At 39.1% G+C, this 17,750-nt stretch overlaps 3 protein-coding genes and 1 non-coding gene across 10 annotated transcripts in view; 2 read left to right on the top strand and 2 right to left on the bottom strand.

Annotated features, from left to right (window-relative positions):
* The window catches only part of LOC134820602 (proteasomal ATPase-associated factor 1-like), an 83,324-nt gene that overhangs the window by 43,897 nt on the left and 21,677 nt on the right, over positions 1-17,750 (bottom strand). The gene's annotated exons all lie outside the window — the stretch shown is intronic.
* The window catches only part of LOC134820598 (EVI5-like protein), a 43,505-nt gene that overhangs the window by 21,503 nt on the left and 4,252 nt on the right, over positions 1-17,750 (top strand). For all 6 annotated transcript variants that reach the window (XM_063831086.1, XM_063831085.1, XM_063831091.1 and 3 more), the window contains 6 exons: positions 785-904; positions 4,852-5,005; positions 5,910-6,017; positions 6,481-6,555; positions 8,651-8,776; positions 14,085-14,228. In XM_063831086.1, coding sequence (XP_063687156.1) covers positions 785-904; positions 4,852-5,005; positions 5,910-6,017; positions 6,481-6,555; positions 8,651-8,776; positions 14,085-14,228 — 727 coding nt within the window. The remainder of the gene's footprint in view (positions 1-784; positions 905-4,851; positions 5,006-5,909; positions 6,018-6,480; positions 6,556-8,650; positions 8,777-14,084; positions 14,229-17,750) is intronic.
* LOC134820606 (serum amyloid P-component-like) lies at positions 1,571-2,811 on the bottom strand. The gene is made up of 2 exons (XM_063831098.1): positions 1,895-2,811; positions 1,571-1,737 (listed from the first exon to the last, which is right to left on the bottom strand). The coding sequence occupies exons 1-2, from the start codon at positions 2,790-2,792 to the stop codon at positions 1,658-1,660; spliced, it is 978 nt and encodes a 325-aa protein (XP_063687168.1). The 5' UTR covers positions 2,793-2,811; the 3' UTR covers positions 1,571-1,657.
* On the top strand, positions 7,546-7,686 carry LOC134821483 (U4 spliceosomal RNA). Its single transcript, XR_010161020.1, has one exon. It is a non-coding gene; the product is annotated as a U4 spliceosomal RNA (small nuclear RNA).

Raw genomic sequence — 17,750 nt, 5'->3', positions numbered from 1 at the left:
TGTCACGTGTCAAAACAAGGCCTGCTTACTGTTTGAGAACTATGACGTGTCAAAACAAGGCCTGATGGATTGGATATTGTTGGGAAAGAAAAATTAGTGTAATAGTCTGTAAATTTTGTAAAGAGATGCAAAGTATCTGCTTAGATATATATTTAATCTGCCATCTAATCTGCTTAGGTTTCAAGACCCAAAATCAAACAATAATTATTAAATTTATGCTGATGAAAACAGTCGATCGATAGTTTAAAAGAATTTAATTTGCAAATTTATTCGGCCAGGTAGCGTAGTTGGTTAATCATCGGATTTGTAATCGTGAGATTGCGAGTTCGAAACCCACTGCCTGCCTAGTCGTGGGTGAGTGTCGTCGACATTCAGCTAAAGATCCTGAGTGGTCTATGCAGCCCCCCGGTCTACTCAGCCGAATATTCGAGAAATCGTGTGTGAGGGTTAAATGAGGAGCTGTCCATTGCAGCGAAGTCTCGGGCGAAGAAAGTATGGTACACACTACCTTAACCGTCACTGGCCTAATTAAATCCTTCGGCTTCCTGTAATTGGCTAGTTACACTTGTGTAACAATGTGGCTGTTGGAATACTCCGAAGTAAAATAAGTGTGAGATAAATATAGTGTTGATACTCTGTACTTAAAACGCTCGTATAAAATAATGTTGATAGTGTTGTAGTATTATAAATATGATATTGAAATGTTGAAATATTGAAATATCGATTTTGTACTTTGTTGAAATTTTGAAATGTTAATTTTGTTAACATTTTGAAACGTTTTCAGGCAGTTAGAGGCTGACACCAAGTGCAGAACCTTCAACAGGGAGGATAGTGAGGGTAGCTTGAGGAATGAGGAGGCAGAGGCTGAGGAACTAGCAGTGTCATGGCTGGAAATCATGAAGAGGTAACTTGGGTGGGTGGGTCATGGGTGGGCGAGTGGGTGCACAGCAAAGTGAGGGACCAGATTACAGATAACAGTGACCACATAACAGTGATCACATAACAGTGACCACATAACAGTGACCACATAACAGTGACCACATAACAGTGACCACATAACAGTGACCACATAACAGTGACCACATAACAGTGACCACATAACAGTGACCACATAACAGTGACCACTGTACTTTTATAAGGATGCTATTTTAAGGGTGGAGACTTATATACTTTGTAGTTCTGAAGATTTTGTATAATTGAAACTGGACAATATCTGAAAGACTACCCCTATTCGGCTTCTTGAATTGTATAACTTTTTTACATGTTAAATCCATACATTTTAAAAGTTCATCGAACATTTAAAACTAAATTAACTTCTGCCGTAACTCTCTACAAAGTCGATCAAACAATTAAAACTACAGTGTTAATAAAACAAGCTGACAATATTTAGAATTATAATCATATTCATTTTTATTTAAAAACATCACAAAACGTTGGTTACCTTAATCCCTTAATTTCGTTTAAGGAAAAAAGCTAAGAAAATAATTACTAGTTAACAGTAAATTCATTAATAAAGAACTTGAAATAATAAATAATTTGTTCATATTCCAAGTTTTACAGATAATGTCCTGGTAACATTGATAGTATTCCATCACTGTATCTCGACATACACCGTATCTCGACACCCATATTTATACGAGTGCACTGAACTGTACAATTATTTGCAAGTTTTCTCGTCGTCAAAGAACTTGAAGTGAGATATAAACCGTTCCGTCACTGTTGCACCTTCAAAATCTCCTGCGGATTATAAGTTCATAAACGTTTCCATTGTATGATGTATCGGGAGGGATACAAATTATCAAATATAAGTTTGAATATCAATATTTCAGTGTCAATGAATCAAATTATTTAATGAAGTAAAACTAAAATATACATCGAACAGTTTTCAGCTTACCAAGAACGTCCCAGGCCTGTTTCATTTCTTTAACCAACTCCACGGAGACCGTCTTGTTGAAGAACTTCTCTCCTCGTAGCAGGTCCCAGCGGCTGAATGTTGTTCCGTTCCCCTGCTCACATTCACAGTCCTCTGTACTGTTGGTTTCTACCACTTCATCTTTCTCTTTTGGTTCAGGGGTGCAGCCAACGTCGATCTCAGTGACATCTCCTGATTTCTCCTCAAGAAGCATGTCTTCCCATTTCAGATACCTACTTCGTCCATATTTCTCTTCTACTCCTGAACAGAGACCTCCGTCCGCCATTTCTTTCACTTTAGCTGCACTCAGTTCTTTGTCAAACATGTTCACCTTGAACAGTTCCCCACCAAAAGCATTGGCATTATTAAATCCTCCCCCATATGTATCAAATTCATTGCCCAGTACAACATACCCGTCTAGACCAAGCTTTCTACCAGAGGGAGTTGTGCTTGATCCTATAAGTAACCCATCATAGTACACACTAGCTGCTCTAGTAGTGAGACTCCACGTAAGGCAGACATGTATCCATGTTCCTAGCTGGTCAGTTACTTTACTACTCATATGTACATAGGTGCTCAACGTGAGGAAATATCTGATATCTGCTGAGATGATCTCATTGACATCACTAGATGTTCCGTAAGCAAACCAGCACCTCCAATTTGAATCACTAGACTGTATCTTCTTTACCCACCCGCACACCGAGTAAGATTCCTGGACTGGTTCCATTCTTGGCTTAAATAGAACGTAGTCCTGGTTTGTTGCTCCGAACTTTAATCCCCTGTAGCGTCTTTCTACCAGTCTTTGTCCAGGCTCGTCGACAGATGAATCTGCAGCGAGGAGTAGTCCGAGTATAGCGAGAAGAGTTGAAAAGCACAACATGGTTAACAACTGTTCGATCGAATGTGAGATCTCCTCCCGAATACTTGGATTTATAAATACAATATCACCTGATTGTTGTGTGACGATAGGTACCGATTTTTGACTTTCGAGCTGACGATAATCCAGTTTGCAGAGCTGTGGTCTACTCAGTGTTATGTTTGGTTATACCAAGCATTATTATTACCTTATATAGACATAAACAGTAAGCTGTTCATATCCAGACAGCTGCTTCTCGTGACTCAACAGCATTTCGAAATATCGTATTTTATTATTTATTATATCTGACTGCTCGCGACTAACATAATTTCAAACCGACAAACTGTTTGCCGATCTTCCTTGGACGGAACGGTGCAGACCTCCTAAGTCCTAATAACAAGCAGAATTAAAAAGTCGAAACAGCCTCCCATTTTGGTTTGACTTACCGATTAACAATACAAATAAAATCCTCTCCATTTAAAGTCAGACACCCCAACCACGATCTACTCTGTCAAAGTGTACACAAGACATCGTGGGAAAGAGTGATCTTGTAACGGGATTACGGCTTGTTACCATGGTTACCTGGTTACCATGAGTACGGCTTGTGTGCCAGCATGTGCGCTAAGGGGGGGGGGGGGGGGGGGGGGGCGGGGCGGTGGTTGTTCAGGTGCAGTAACACAAGGAAGTTGTGTACGACACTGTACGTGCTTATGTACAGTGTACACCAGTGTTAAATATTTAGCACATTAAACTAACGGAGTAAGGAAATAGTTTGTTTATATTTGTCAGTTTCCTCAACAGCGTGTGTCCCGGGCCGTGGTTAATATTATGAACTTTCCAATAGTAAATAATACTTTGTAATATATAAACTGCACAAATTTCTCAAACTACCGATTTTCCCTTAAACTCAGTATTCAATTTTAATGTAATGCTTGATCATCTATTGAGTAAAGTATTAGTGTATTATATATCAAGTTTATTATTGTCTAATGTCCTATGAGAGCTGAACTTAATTTAGTTATCATCATCATCTTTATATATCATCATTATATCATGTTATATATATATATGTTAATGATAATTAAATCTATTCTGTTTTGTCCATAATTTAAATAATTAAATGAAATGTTCGCCTTTAACTACCTCCTGTTAAACAGGAGACATGTTTACATGCGTTTAATTTTCCAACTCTTTCGATGAAATTTAGACAAGTAGTGCAGTGCTATGTATCTGAACACTAAACAGCTTGGATACATACCTAAACAAATTATTACATTTTTAAAACTACATCGTATAGCAGAAGACCTATCTTTCAGTTTGTCCCCAGACAGAGATTCGTACAAAAACACTGGTTACCCGTAAGATAACGGCTTTGCAAAGCTTTTAAATCAGCACAGAGGCATCATTTGGTTGTGCAAAACATTTCGCGGACCCACATCTTTTCTGATTTTTATTGTGAAGTCATATCAATTCAGAAAATTCATAGAATATTATGCGATATTATGCGGTATATTATGCGATTCCACACCCAAATGGTGCTTCTGATTTAGCCGTCCACGTTAAAAGCAGTTTCCAGCTACTTTGCAGTTTTGCAGGATTTGCTGCGGTTCACTAAGCATGCTTCCTGCGGTGAATTAACTGGAGCTGGTGTGTAATAGATTTAAAAATTTACAAGCTGCATTTTTATAGTTACTTACTTAGAGATTGGCAGGGAACACGTGGTCTAGAGAACCATTAGGAAGGGGGCAACAAACGTGACATTCCGTTTGGAAATACTACTGTGTCCAGCTACGTTATGCCCTAAATTACATTTAAATGCTAAATCACACTATTCTGATCATACTTAATTTGCTAAAGCATAACATTTTCCTCATATAATACCTCAGTTTAAAAATTATTACTGAACATTGAATACTCAATACTCAATAATCAGCGCCTTATTCCATGACATTAAAACCGCTTAATTTTATGACAGCCAGAACTAATCAATCATAAAAACTGTAAATCAAAGGATAAAAAGCATGTAACTGCACACTGTTCTGCCTGTAATTCTAACTTAGCCTTAATATTTGTAACACTCCAGATGGGACAGTAACTCGAGGAAGAAGCAGAAGTCTCAGGTAGAGAAGTTAGTGTACCGAGGTGTACCAAACGATCTGAGAGCCCTGATTTGGATGGTCCTGGCAAACGACTCAAACAAATCTCATCTCAGACTCAGATACCCTGAACTTATTGAGGTTTGTTTGTTCGCTTGTAAATCTGGCAATTAACCAACTTGATAGTTGAACTAATTACAATATAGTTAATTAACATGAATTTCTAAATTGCCCTGTGATTCCGATTTCCGGCCTCTTGGTGTTAGAGATTGATTGTGTCGCAAGGCGTCTCCTGAGTAAAAAATGACAAAATTTATCCATTTGTTATTTTACCTCAAATAAATAATGTATAATACTATATTTATACACATTTTATATATGATATTATACAGAGTGTATTATATAATATTATATAATACACTCTAAGAAATCGCAGGTTAAAGGTCAGTTGTCTACAGTGCGCCCTGTTACAACCACTAATACACGAAATTCTACATGATTCTACTGAAAATATTCAGAAAATCTCTCCGGACAAAGTTTTAAATCCACGAAAATACCATTAAAACAAAGTAATAAAGGTGTAATAAAGGTGTAATATATATAATTATAAAGGTATACTTTACATGAACCGCACGTCTGGGTCCATTAATTAATGAAACAACTTTTGTCAACACAAAAGCAATATTAGCTCCATATTATAACCCATTAAAATGGTACACTCCCAATAGTATACCATTACCTACATTTACCTCACATATACCAGACTGATTGGATATCTTGATTGAATTTTGTTCCAGTTTTTGCGATGCCCAAATTAGGTTTACAACTAGGTACCGTGGCTTTACGCATAAGTTTTAGTTCAACTGTTTAACAAATTATCTGAGTTGTTTAAATTTGAGTATTTAGAAATGACGTCGAATGTCGTAACTTTATTATAACATCGTCATCATCGAGTCTAATCAGGAACAATACAAATGTTCTTCAAAGTAAAGTAAATTTAATTACTATAACCTTTAACCTATAATATAACCTAAAACTGTTTCAGCAAACGTCCCCATGTGAGAAGCTGATAAGAAGAGATATCTGCAGAACATACCCAGAACACAAGTTCTTTAAAGAACAGGGACAAGAAGCTCTTTTTAACGTCATCAAGGTATGTGCTGATTAGACACAGCTTTCACCTTATTTTAACAGAAGCCACAGCTTTCCAAACCCCCCCCCCCCCCCCTCCCCCACTGTTAATTTATAGCACATTGCAACTCAATATCTTAGTGAGTTAGTGTTTGGTCCTATAACGTATAAACACGTACTAAACGTGTGTATACACGGGCTCGTGTTGTTTTAGATACTGGATAGATACACAATCAGATGATCAAAGACTACCGGTGATATTTGTGTTGTTAAAATTACCTCCAAATATTGGTTAAACCTTCAATAATTTACGTGCACGAACTACACTCCGTTATATTTTATAAAGGAGCCCTTTACTTTATAAAGACGGTTAATGATGAGGCCTTCAAATGAAACAAATTAAATACGACAATAAGCTTCAAAATTTGTACTTACATAATATATTATCATAATAATGATTGTATAATATATAAATGTTGTTTCAGGCGTATTCGTTGCATGACAGAGAGGTTGGGTATTGCCAGGGTTCACCTTTCATTGTTGGAATACTGCTACTACAGGTACGTGTAACTACTTATATCTTTTAATCGGTTAATTAGTCCTCCTTCTCCTCAGTCCTCCTCCTCTTCAGTCCTAATCCTCCTCAGTCCTCCTCCTCCTCAGTCCTCCTCCTCCTCAGTTCTCCTTCTACTCAGTCCTCCTCCTCCTCAGTCTTCCTCCTCTTCAGTCTTCCTCCTCTTCAGTCCTCCTCCTCCTCAGTCCTCCTCTCCAATCCTGGATCAGTTATATTACATCTTATTATAACATAACCTCTTAGAACCTATATTAGTTATTGTTAGGGTCTCTAACTAGACACTAGAGCCGCCTCATCAAGTCTTTACTGTAATCTAAGGAAACAGCCTCTATAATGTTAGTCGTCACTACAGTCCTCCACGTGACTTTTCACAGCTAATCAGTTTGCAGTATTAGCCGCAGCTACCAATCACAGAATACATGTACTGTATTTTTGCTGGCACGTGCTGCTCCCACGTGGTGTTGGAAGGTTGAATACAGTGAAATGTTGAGTGCTGTACGTGTATGTGAGTTTTGTGATAGAGTGTTGGGTTACATGCACTTGTGATATTAGTGATGATATTCAGCTACTACTCCTTTATAAATACTTCTTATGCTAAGAAACCTACTTAAAACTGACGATAATGTATTTTAAAGTGTTGGTTATTAATTTTATCAGATATCTAACATCGTGCATGACACATGTCACATTCTACAAATACCTTTATACCACACCCTTAAAATACCGCATCAGCGGAAAGTCTGCCACATGTAAAAGTAAGGATCTACGCAATATTGTGTGTTTCCTCGCGTAAGCGGTTAATTTAAGTAATTAAGTCGGAAGCAATTTTCAGTAACTTAATTGTAAAACAACGTGTTTCTCAGGGCAAAAAGGCAACACTTTTGGTATCATGTAAAGATTTTGGATCCTTCAATTTGAAACACAAGGAAATATCATAAAATGTACATTTATATTAGAAGTTTTCTCCTCTAACCTTAGCTTTGCGCAGTGGCATTACCATAGTCAATGAGGTCCAACCGAGACGTGGTTATTGCTAGTTGAAAACTAATCCCAATATCCCGCTATTGCGATCTTTCATTAGAGAGCTCTAGCAATTTTTCCTGGGCTGCTGGTCAGCCCTTCCTAATAATGAATATTGAACAGTCACAAGACAATGTGATGTTATATTCTAGCATGTACAGATCTTTCGACCATTCACCCACTCCAATTCACCGTCCAAAAAATCTATCTGAACCATACACGGTACACCCACTTAAATTCTCCCTTCTGATTTGTCTGCAAGTGAACCAGTCCACTTATTTTACCACCTTATTCGTAGGACTGAGCTGTCACGGCGTCACGCTCAGTTTCAGCACCTGATTAAAACCAGGCCATGATTACTGATTAAATTTGTCATAATCAAATCAAGATCCCCAAATATGCGCCTGAAATGTCGAAATCTTACAGTAATTTAGAATGCTACACTGTGGAGGTGGCCTTGCTGTTTAATGGTTGCGTGGTAGTGCTAATATTGGTGGTTCTGTAATGATTGCATCTGAATGATTTCGACGCACTGGGGTAAGGGGTTGGGCAGAAGGAATGCAAACTATTCACTAAATGATTCTAACCATATTACAGCTGGAATATAGAGAGACAAGGGCTTTATGAGGTATTTAAACCTGCAATAAAGGTGCTTCGGAATAGTTTGCCTTATATAGAACTTTATATCAACTGTGTTTTAGTTGTGCAACTTACAAGCTGACACACTGTTAAACTCGTTTAAATGCCATTCAATGTGAAGACGTATAATAACATCTTTATGTGAGATGTTTGTTTTACAAGTGCAAATTTCTGGTTAGGGTGTTAGTAATACTGTATTGCATGAGGTACCCAATGCTCATCACGGTTACCAAACTATTGTTACATTAGGTATGTCAGGTATGTTATGCAGGAATAATAGATAAGATCGGAATGGAAGATAAGATCAGCCCCTGAACTCTTTAAAAAGTTTTCACGTTATATTAGTTGAAACTTGTGTAATATTGACGATCTCTCAAATACCAGTTTAATTTTACGCACATATAACATATGAAATGTTTCAGATGCCGGAGGAGGAGGCGTTCTGTGTGCTGGTAGAGTTGATGGAGAGCTACAGAATGAGAGAATTCTTTAAACCTAGCATGAAGGAACTTAGTGTTAATCTGTACATACTCAGCGAGCTTATACAGGTTTTTATACACTTTCTCTATTTTATAAATATTTTCCTATTTATAAAGATATAAGAATATAAATCTGAGATTATTTTATAATGAACTGATAACTCTTGTATATGTTTTTCTTCTATAATTACAAACTACCGAACAGCACAGGTAAATACTGTCCAGTCTGATACACATCAGTACACACACCTTAAGAGATGCCTGTATATACTGAACCTAACACTGTAGTGTTTATACACAAGGTGTTGACTGACGCTGGAAATGTACACTAGTAAAACACGAGTACACACAACACGCACATTTATATTATATTGAGTAGACACTGTGTGTTGTTGATAAGCACTGCAAATATGCCGTTTTCTGACAAATGTGCTGAAAGACCCCAATTTATTTTTTGGGTCAAGGACTTTCTCTGGAAACCATTAAAACCGATCGCTGGCCCCCGAAACTCCCTTTTGAAACCGCTCAAAATTATTGCCAAAATTTGTCATTATAAATGTGTTTAAATTTGTCATAAGCCTCGAATTTTTTTTAAAGAATCATGTGTCTTGTCTGTGCTGTGAAAAATTAGCTGAAATATTTGATAACACTAGAGTAATGGCAAATAGTGGAGGATACTTGCTTGCTGTTTAACTAGCGTCAAATAAAAGTATGTTTAATTAGAGTTTCCTGGTCGGAGAGAAAGAGTGTTAGGATAGTGTGTGTAAAGTGTGTGTAACTGTAGTGTTAGTAAAGTGTGTAGTGTTAGTAAAGTGTGTGTAGTGTGTGTAAAGTGTGTAGTGTCAGTAAAGTGTGTGTACTACACACTGGTTTAAACGTGCTAATTATTTACTCTCAACACTACAGTTTAATAGATAGTCTAGAGTGTGTGTGTGTGTGTGTGTGTGTGTGGAGAATGCTTTTCATAAAAATCTGAGAATTTTTAGTCCGCGTGTTTGTTGTTGCCAAGTGTTACTGTCCGTTTTAAGAAAAATAAGTGAAGTGTTATTTTATGCACTTTTTCTATAAGTGGACCGTTCATCGGTTCATATATTGCTACAGTACTTTGGACATTGCTATCGTGTAGAAATTAAATTACACAAGCTTTTCCAAATCCTGTGCAAATACGAAGATAGCGTAAGTACCACTTCTTAGATGAATTGTTGAACGATGTTTTCAACAAGGATCTCAACTGATATGTGACACTATAATAGTGACACTATGTAACACTATAGTGCTAATATACACTAAATTATATTATACCAAGTTTTAACTTAGTTGAATGTATAATGTTATCTTATCTCTTACTCTCCATTGCAAGCAGCTGTTTCGCTACTCTACAATTGTGCAACTCAATACTTACTACTTAGGTACAATTTATGCTGTTTACTATTAGCATAAACTATTGTATGGTGACCACTTACTTTCTTACTTATTTATGAATATTAATGGAGAATGTTCCCTGAACCACCAATTTAACAAGTATACAGTAGATCATCTTCTAGTAGTATCTACCCTCCCTTCCCACACCCTTGTAGTACAATGTAGTGCTATTATTATAATAGGTCCGCTCAGATTGTTACGCCCCAAAGCTCCTGGATTATAATCACTACTATTATAATTGTATACTCCACTATCTTCCAAAGCTCCTGGATTTTATAATCGCTACTATTTTCACATGTATAACCTCACTAATATTTCCTTGGTATGGGATACCTGGACTTCCTTTAATTTGTGTCTGTGACGGAACATTAGTGACCTCTGTACACAGAATAGATTAGTACGCAATGTGGAGCTAGCTTCTTCTTGCTGCTCAAAAATATCACATGGTAGCCTAGCGCTAACCATTGCCTTGATCCACACACACATACACAACAGCTGAGGTTGTCTTGGTATCTCTGATCCACTGATTGCTTCACATACTGGGGAGGCTACCTTGTCAGACTGAATATTCCGAAAATAAGGGTGATATGAACCTAGAAAAATAGGGTAGTAAACTTGTGTGTTTAAACAACTCAATTGCACCGCGTTTTCGTGCGAATCAATTATTAACCCCCAGGAACAGATACCAGAGCTCCACTTATTTTAACCCATAATTCCCACCCCAGGAGCAGATACCAGAGCTACACTTATTAACCCATAATTCCCACCCCAGGAGCAGATACCAGAGCTCCACTTATTAACCCATAATTCCCACCCCAGGAGCAGATACCAGAGCTCCACTTATTAACCCATAATTCCCACCCCAGGAGCAGATACCAGAGCTCCACTTATTAACCCATAATTCCCACCCCAGGAGCAGATACCAGAGCTACACTTATTAACCCATAATTCCCACCCCAGGAACAGATACCAGAGCTCCACTTATTAACCCATAATTCCCACCCCAGGAGCAGATACCAGAGCTCCACTTATTAACCCATAATTCCAACCCCAGGAGCAGATACCAGAGCTACACTTATTAACCCATAATTCACACCCCAGGAGCAGATACCAGAGCTACACTTATTAACCCATAATTCCCACCCCAGGAGCAGATACCAGAGCTCCACTTATTAACCCATAATTCCCACCCCAGGAGCAGATACCAGAGCTCCACTTATTAACCCATAATTCCCACCCCAGGAGCAGATACCAGAGCTACACTTATTAACCCATAATTCCCACCCCAGGAGCAGATACCAGAGCTCTACTTATTAACCCATAATTCCCACCTGCACCCCAGGAACAGATACCAGAGCTCCACTTATTAACCCATAATTCCCACCCCAGGAGCAGATACCAGAGCTCCACTTATTAACCCATAATTCCCACCCCAGGAGCAGATACCAGAGCTCCACTTATTAACCCATAATTCCCACCCCAGGAACGGATACCAGAGCTCCACTTATTTTAACCCATAATTCCCACCCCAGGAGCGGATACCAGAGCTCCACTTATTTTAACCCATAATTCCCACCCCAGGAACAGATACCAGAGCTCCACTTATTTTAACCCATAATTCCCACCCCAGGAGCAGATACCAGAGCTCCACTTATTTTAACCCATAATTCCCACCCCAGGAGCAGATACCAGAGCTCCACTTATTAACCCATAATTCCCACCCCAGGAGCAGATACCAGAGCTCCACTAATTAACCCATAATTCCCACCCCAGGAACAGATACCAGAGCTCCACTTATTTTAACCCATAATTCCCACCCCAGGAGCAGATACCAGAGCTCCACTTATTAACCCATAATTCCCACCCCAGGAGCAGATACCAGAGCTCCACTTATTAACCCATAATTCCCACCCCAGGAACAGATACCAGAGCTCCACTTATTTTAACCCATAATTCCCACCCCAGGAGCAGATACCAGAGCTACACTTATTAACCCATAATTCCCACCCCAGGAGCAGATACCAGAGCTCCACTTATTAACCCATAATTCCTACCCCAGGAGCAGATACCAGAGCTCCACTTATTAACCCATAATTCCCACCCCAGGAGCAGATACCAGAGCTCCACTTATTAACCCATAATTCCCACCCCAGGAACAGATACCAGAGCTCCACTTATTTTAACCCATAATTCCCACCCCAGGAACAGATACCAGAGCTACACTTATTAACCCATAATTCCCACCCCAGGAACAGATACCAGAGCTACACTTATTAACCCATAATTCCCACCCCAGGAGCAGATACCAGAGCTCCACTTATTAACCCATAATTCCCACCCCAGGAGCAGATACCAGAGCTCCACTTATTAACCCATAATTCCCACCCCAGGAGCAGATACCAGAGCTACACTTATTAACCCATAATTCCCACCCCAGGAGCAGATACCAGAGCTCCACTTATTAACCCATAATTCCCACCCCAGGAGCAGATACCAGAGCTCCACTTATTAACCCATAATTCCCACCCCAGGAGCAGATACCAGAGCTACACTTATTAACCCATAATTCCCACCCCAGGAGCAGATACCAGAGCTCTACTTATTAACCCATAATTCCCACCCCAGGAACAGAAACCAGAGCTCCACTTATTAACCCATAATTCCCACCCCAGGAGCAGATACCAGAGCTCCACTTATTAACCCATAATTCCCACCCCAGGAGCAGATACCAGAGCTCCACTTATTAACCCATAATTCCCACCCCAGGAACGGATACCAGAGCTCCACTTATTTTAACCCATAATTCCCACCCCAGGAGCGGATACCAGAGCTCCACTTATTTTAACCCATAATTCCCACCCCAGGAACAGATACCAGAGCTCCACTTATTTTAACCCATAATTCCCACCCCAGGAGCAGATACCAGAGCTCCACTTATTTTAACCCATAATTCCCACCCCAGGAGCAGATACCAGAGCTCCACTTATTAACCCATAATTCCCACCCCAGGAGCAGATACCAGAGCTCCACTAATTAACCCATAATTCCCACCCCAGGAACAGATACCAGAGCTCCACTTATTTTAACCCATAATTCCCACCCCAGGAGCAGATACCAGAGCTCCACTTATTAACCCATAATTCCCACCCCAGGAGCAGATACCAGAGCTCCACTTATTAACCCATAATTCCCACCCCAGGAACAGATACCAGAGCTCCACTTATTTTAACCCATAATTCCCACCCCAGGAGCAGATACCAGAGCTACACTTATTAACCCATAATTCCCACCCCAGGAGCAGATACCAGAGCTCCACTTATTAACCCATAATTCCTACCCCAGGAGCAGATACCAGAGCTCCACTTATTAACCCATAATTCCCACCCCAGGAGCAGATACCAGAGCTCTACTTATTAACCCATAATTCCCACCCCAGGAACAGATACCAGAGCTCCACTTATTTTAACCCATAATTCCCACCCCAGGAACAGATACCAGAGCTACACTTATTAACCCATAATTCCCACCCCAGGAACAGATACCAGAGCTACACTTATTAACCCATAATTCCCACCCCAGGAGCAGATACCAGAGCTCCACTTATTAACCCATAATTCCCACCCCAGGAGCAGATACCAGAGCTCCACTTATTAACCCATAATTCCCACCCCAGGAGCAGATACCAGAGCTCCACTTATTAACCCATAATTCCAACCCCAGGAGCAGATACCAGAGCTACACTTATTAACCCATAATTCACACCCCAGGAGCAGATACCAGAGCTACACTTATTAACCCATAATTCCCACCCCAGGAGCAGATACCAGAGCTACACTTATTAACCCATAATTCCCACCCCAGGAGCAGATACCAGAGCTCCACTTATTAACCCATAATTCCCACCCCAGGAGCAGATACCAGAGCTACACTTATTAACCCATAATTTTCACCCCAGGAGCAGATACCAGAGCTCCACCTCCACTTCAAAGCACAGGGGTTCCACCCTACTACTTACGCTTCACAGTGGTTCCTCACCATGTTCGCTACTGTTCTTCCTCTTAACGCCGTGTTCAGGATCATGGATATCTTCCTCTGGGAGGTTAGTGCCTTATTTTTACTGTCTGTTTTATAATAGACTTGATTGATAGTGACAAATCACCTTTACTTAGGGTGTGACAAGTCACCAGGTTACAGTTGTAACAAGTCATCAGGTTACAGTTGTAACACTGTAACAAGTCACCAGGTTACGGGTGTAACAAGTCACCAGGTTACGGTTGTAACAAGTCACCAGGTTACAGTTGTAACACTGTAACAAGTCACCAGATTACGGGTGTAACAAGTCACCAGATTACGGGTGTAACAAGTCACCAGATTACGGGTGTAACAAGTCACCAGGTTACGGTTGTAACAAGTCACCAGGTTACGGGTGTAACACTGTAACAAGTCAACAGGTTACAGTTGTAACAAGTCACCAGGTTACAGTTGTAACAAGTCACCAGGTTACAGTTGTAACAAGTCACCAGGTTACAGTTGTAACAAGTCACCAGGTTACAGTTGTAACAAGTCACCAGGTTACAGTTGTAACAAGTCACCAGGTTACGGTTGTAACAAGTCACCAGGTTACAGTTGTAACAAGTCACCAGGTTACAGTTGTAACAAGTCACCAGGTTACAGTTGTAACAAGTCACCAGGTTACGGTTGTACAGAGAACAGTCCCTGTAATTTAATAACTTTCACAGTGGTTAATGAACTTTGGAAACTGTGGTCCTGTAAATCTTTGTTTGATTTAGTGAAACAGCGCACAGGCGCACTACCAAACTAATTAAAGTGCCTTATTACTTGATTATAGTGGGGAAATATTGCCTCTCTCTCTTTTTGTCTCTAAAAACTCATTAAACTCCATATTACTCGGTAACTCCATATTACCTGGTCAGTTTAACTGTTTAACTCCTCTCTCTCTCTCTCTCTCGACTCTTTGATAGTAGTGTGCCATATTTATACAATCTCTCACTGCTCGTTTGACGTCACAGCGAGTAGGGATCTAGAAAATCACGTACCAACATGTATATTTAATGATAAGTAACACATAAAGATATATTTCCAACCAGCTGGTGCCCTACAGCTCTCTTCAAGGTACCAAGAGTTACTGAAATCAGCAGCAGGTATTCCAGTCTTGTAATTAAGGGGTTGGTAATATGATCACGTGATATAATTACCACGTGACCCAATCACGAGATGGTGATTTATTTAATGTGCTGTATTAATGTACTGATAACATGCTGGCGAGCATGTTGTGCAGATGATTGGTACGGAGCACACGCTGCATAATATTATACATGATAATGCGGACAGTGAAATGTTATTAAATGTCTCTAGGCTCCTAATAGTTCTAAATCTCATAGAAATATTCGGATAAGTTATAGTCTTTATATCGTATTATCTTAAACAATAATCTCATAATGTGTGTCTGTGTGTGCGTGTAATTTCCGAGAAAACGGTAACGGTAACGGGGCTGGTTTTTTCGGTATAGTGCCGACAAAACTATGAGGAAGCCAAATGATGAAGGTTTTTTAAATCGGCCGGTGGTAAGTGGTTTAATTGATGGTTTTGTACCACTAATGTTACATAAAATGGCTCACATTTTCTCCCTCTTTAATTTCCATCAACAAAACTTTCCAACGATATGTATTACCTGACGTTGGAAAGTTTTGTTGATGGAAATTAAAGAGTAACATAATTTTAGAATAATTTCATATCTGGAATGTTTGACTTAAATTTTAGTAGAAATATCCATTATTCAAATCTCAGATACAAGTTCAATACTTCAATAGTGCCGTTGAAACTTGTCGTACTGTGCAAATATTCTCCACAAAATTCTTTGATTGGTTAGTGTGTGACGTGTGTGTGTGTGTATGTGTGTGTGACACGAAGCAATTAGCCCAGCAAGATATGATGCCTGGTGCTTACATTTAACAGACACCTCATTATGATTATACCAAACCTGTTTTAGCAGTTCAGGTTAATAATTACTGTCTCTCGCCTATAACATAGTAAATATAGTATAATATAGTCGTATTTAATACACTACAAACAAATTTACAATAGATCTTGATACTGGTGGGGAGGTGAAGCATATATCTGACACGTGACAGCGGTAAACCAATCAGCTTTCAGCAGTGACCCATACAATTAAAACCTAAAATTACTCAAGTTTCATTGTGGTTCACCTTCTCGATCTAAACAGTATAATAAATTTCAGAATAACATCCATATATAACAACCATGCAGCACAATAAAGGTTTATTGCAAGTTCAGTACATTGAAAGTGTCATTTCTCGTTGACACTTGACAGTCAGTGTAGCATACTTTACAGCTACAATGTTCTGGCTTCGTACGTTGTGGAAATAAAGCCTGCATTCCTGAAGTTACAATGTTCTGGCTTCGTATGCTGTGGAAATAAAGCCTGCATTCCTGAAGTTATAATGTTCTGGCTTCGAACGTTGTGGAAATAAAGCCTGCATTCCTGAAGTTACAATGTTCTGGCTTCGTACGCTGTGGAAATAAAGCCTGCATTCCTGAAGTTACAATGTTCTGGCTTCGTACGCTGTGGAAATAAAGCCTGCATTCCTGAAGTTATAATGTTTGGCTTCGAACGTTGTGGAAATAAAGCCTGCATTCCTGAAGTTACAATGTTCTGTGCTTCGTACGCTGTGGAAATAAAGCCTGCATTCCTGAAGTTACAATGTTCTGGCTTCGTACGCTGTGGAAATAAAGCCTGTGTTTCTCTACTACAATAAGTTTTCTCCTAGAGTAAGAGGGTTATGCGTGTGATATAAGTAGTGGGTAAATAAGATATATACTCTAAAATAGTTCCAACTGTCAACGCTTAATTAAATATATGTACTTTAATGGTGAAGCTGAGTAAATTACTCTGTCGATTTCCCTCAAATGTATAATGTTCCGCTAATTTCGTAGACTTAACAAACTTATCTGATGTAAGAGCTCGGAGAAATAAAACTAAATTTCGTATGCAATAAAAATGTTACTGCCACTTTTATTTTCATATTTTAATTCATAGCACACCGTATGGTTACGTATTGTTATCAATAATAACACATGATACCAGCTGTTAAAAAGATAACGAGTATAATAGTTGATAAGAATACAGTAATTGTTATAATATTCTAAACATCTAATTTCACACTATATAATGGTGTGTTTATCTTGAAATGGCCAAGTCTGTGTGTGATAAGTATTTCTCCGCTTCCAGTTTACTCAGGAGTTATTGGAATTTACACAGGATTTATCAAAGGAGATGGTATCTACATAGTAAACTGTTGTGTGATGGGACGATAACGAATCAGTGTCATGTTACTGTTTCTTGTAATCTATCAACATATCAGTTGTGTCACCTGAGATACTCGCCTCGTATTTCAACAACACGCTCTTTTACTGGATCCCAATATGCTACAGATAACTTCTTATATTAATTTTACGTGTGTTCTGGTTGTAAAGGGTACAGGTGACTCTATGAGAGGTTTCAAAATGCTGTTAAATTGAGAATTCTTATTTTATCATCAAAATGCAAAGCTAAGCTAGTCAGTGTAAAACAGTGTTTGGT

Source organism: Bolinopsis microptera, chromosome 9 (genome assembly GCF_026151205.1).
Source record: "Bolinopsis microptera isolate Bmic1 chromosome 9, MBARI_Bmic_1.0, whole genome shotgun sequence".
Classification (NCBI taxonomy): Eukaryota; Metazoa; Ctenophora; class Tentaculata; order Lobata; family Bolinopsidae; genus Bolinopsis; species Bolinopsis microptera.
This window is presented reverse-complemented; position numbering and strand designations above follow the sequence as displayed.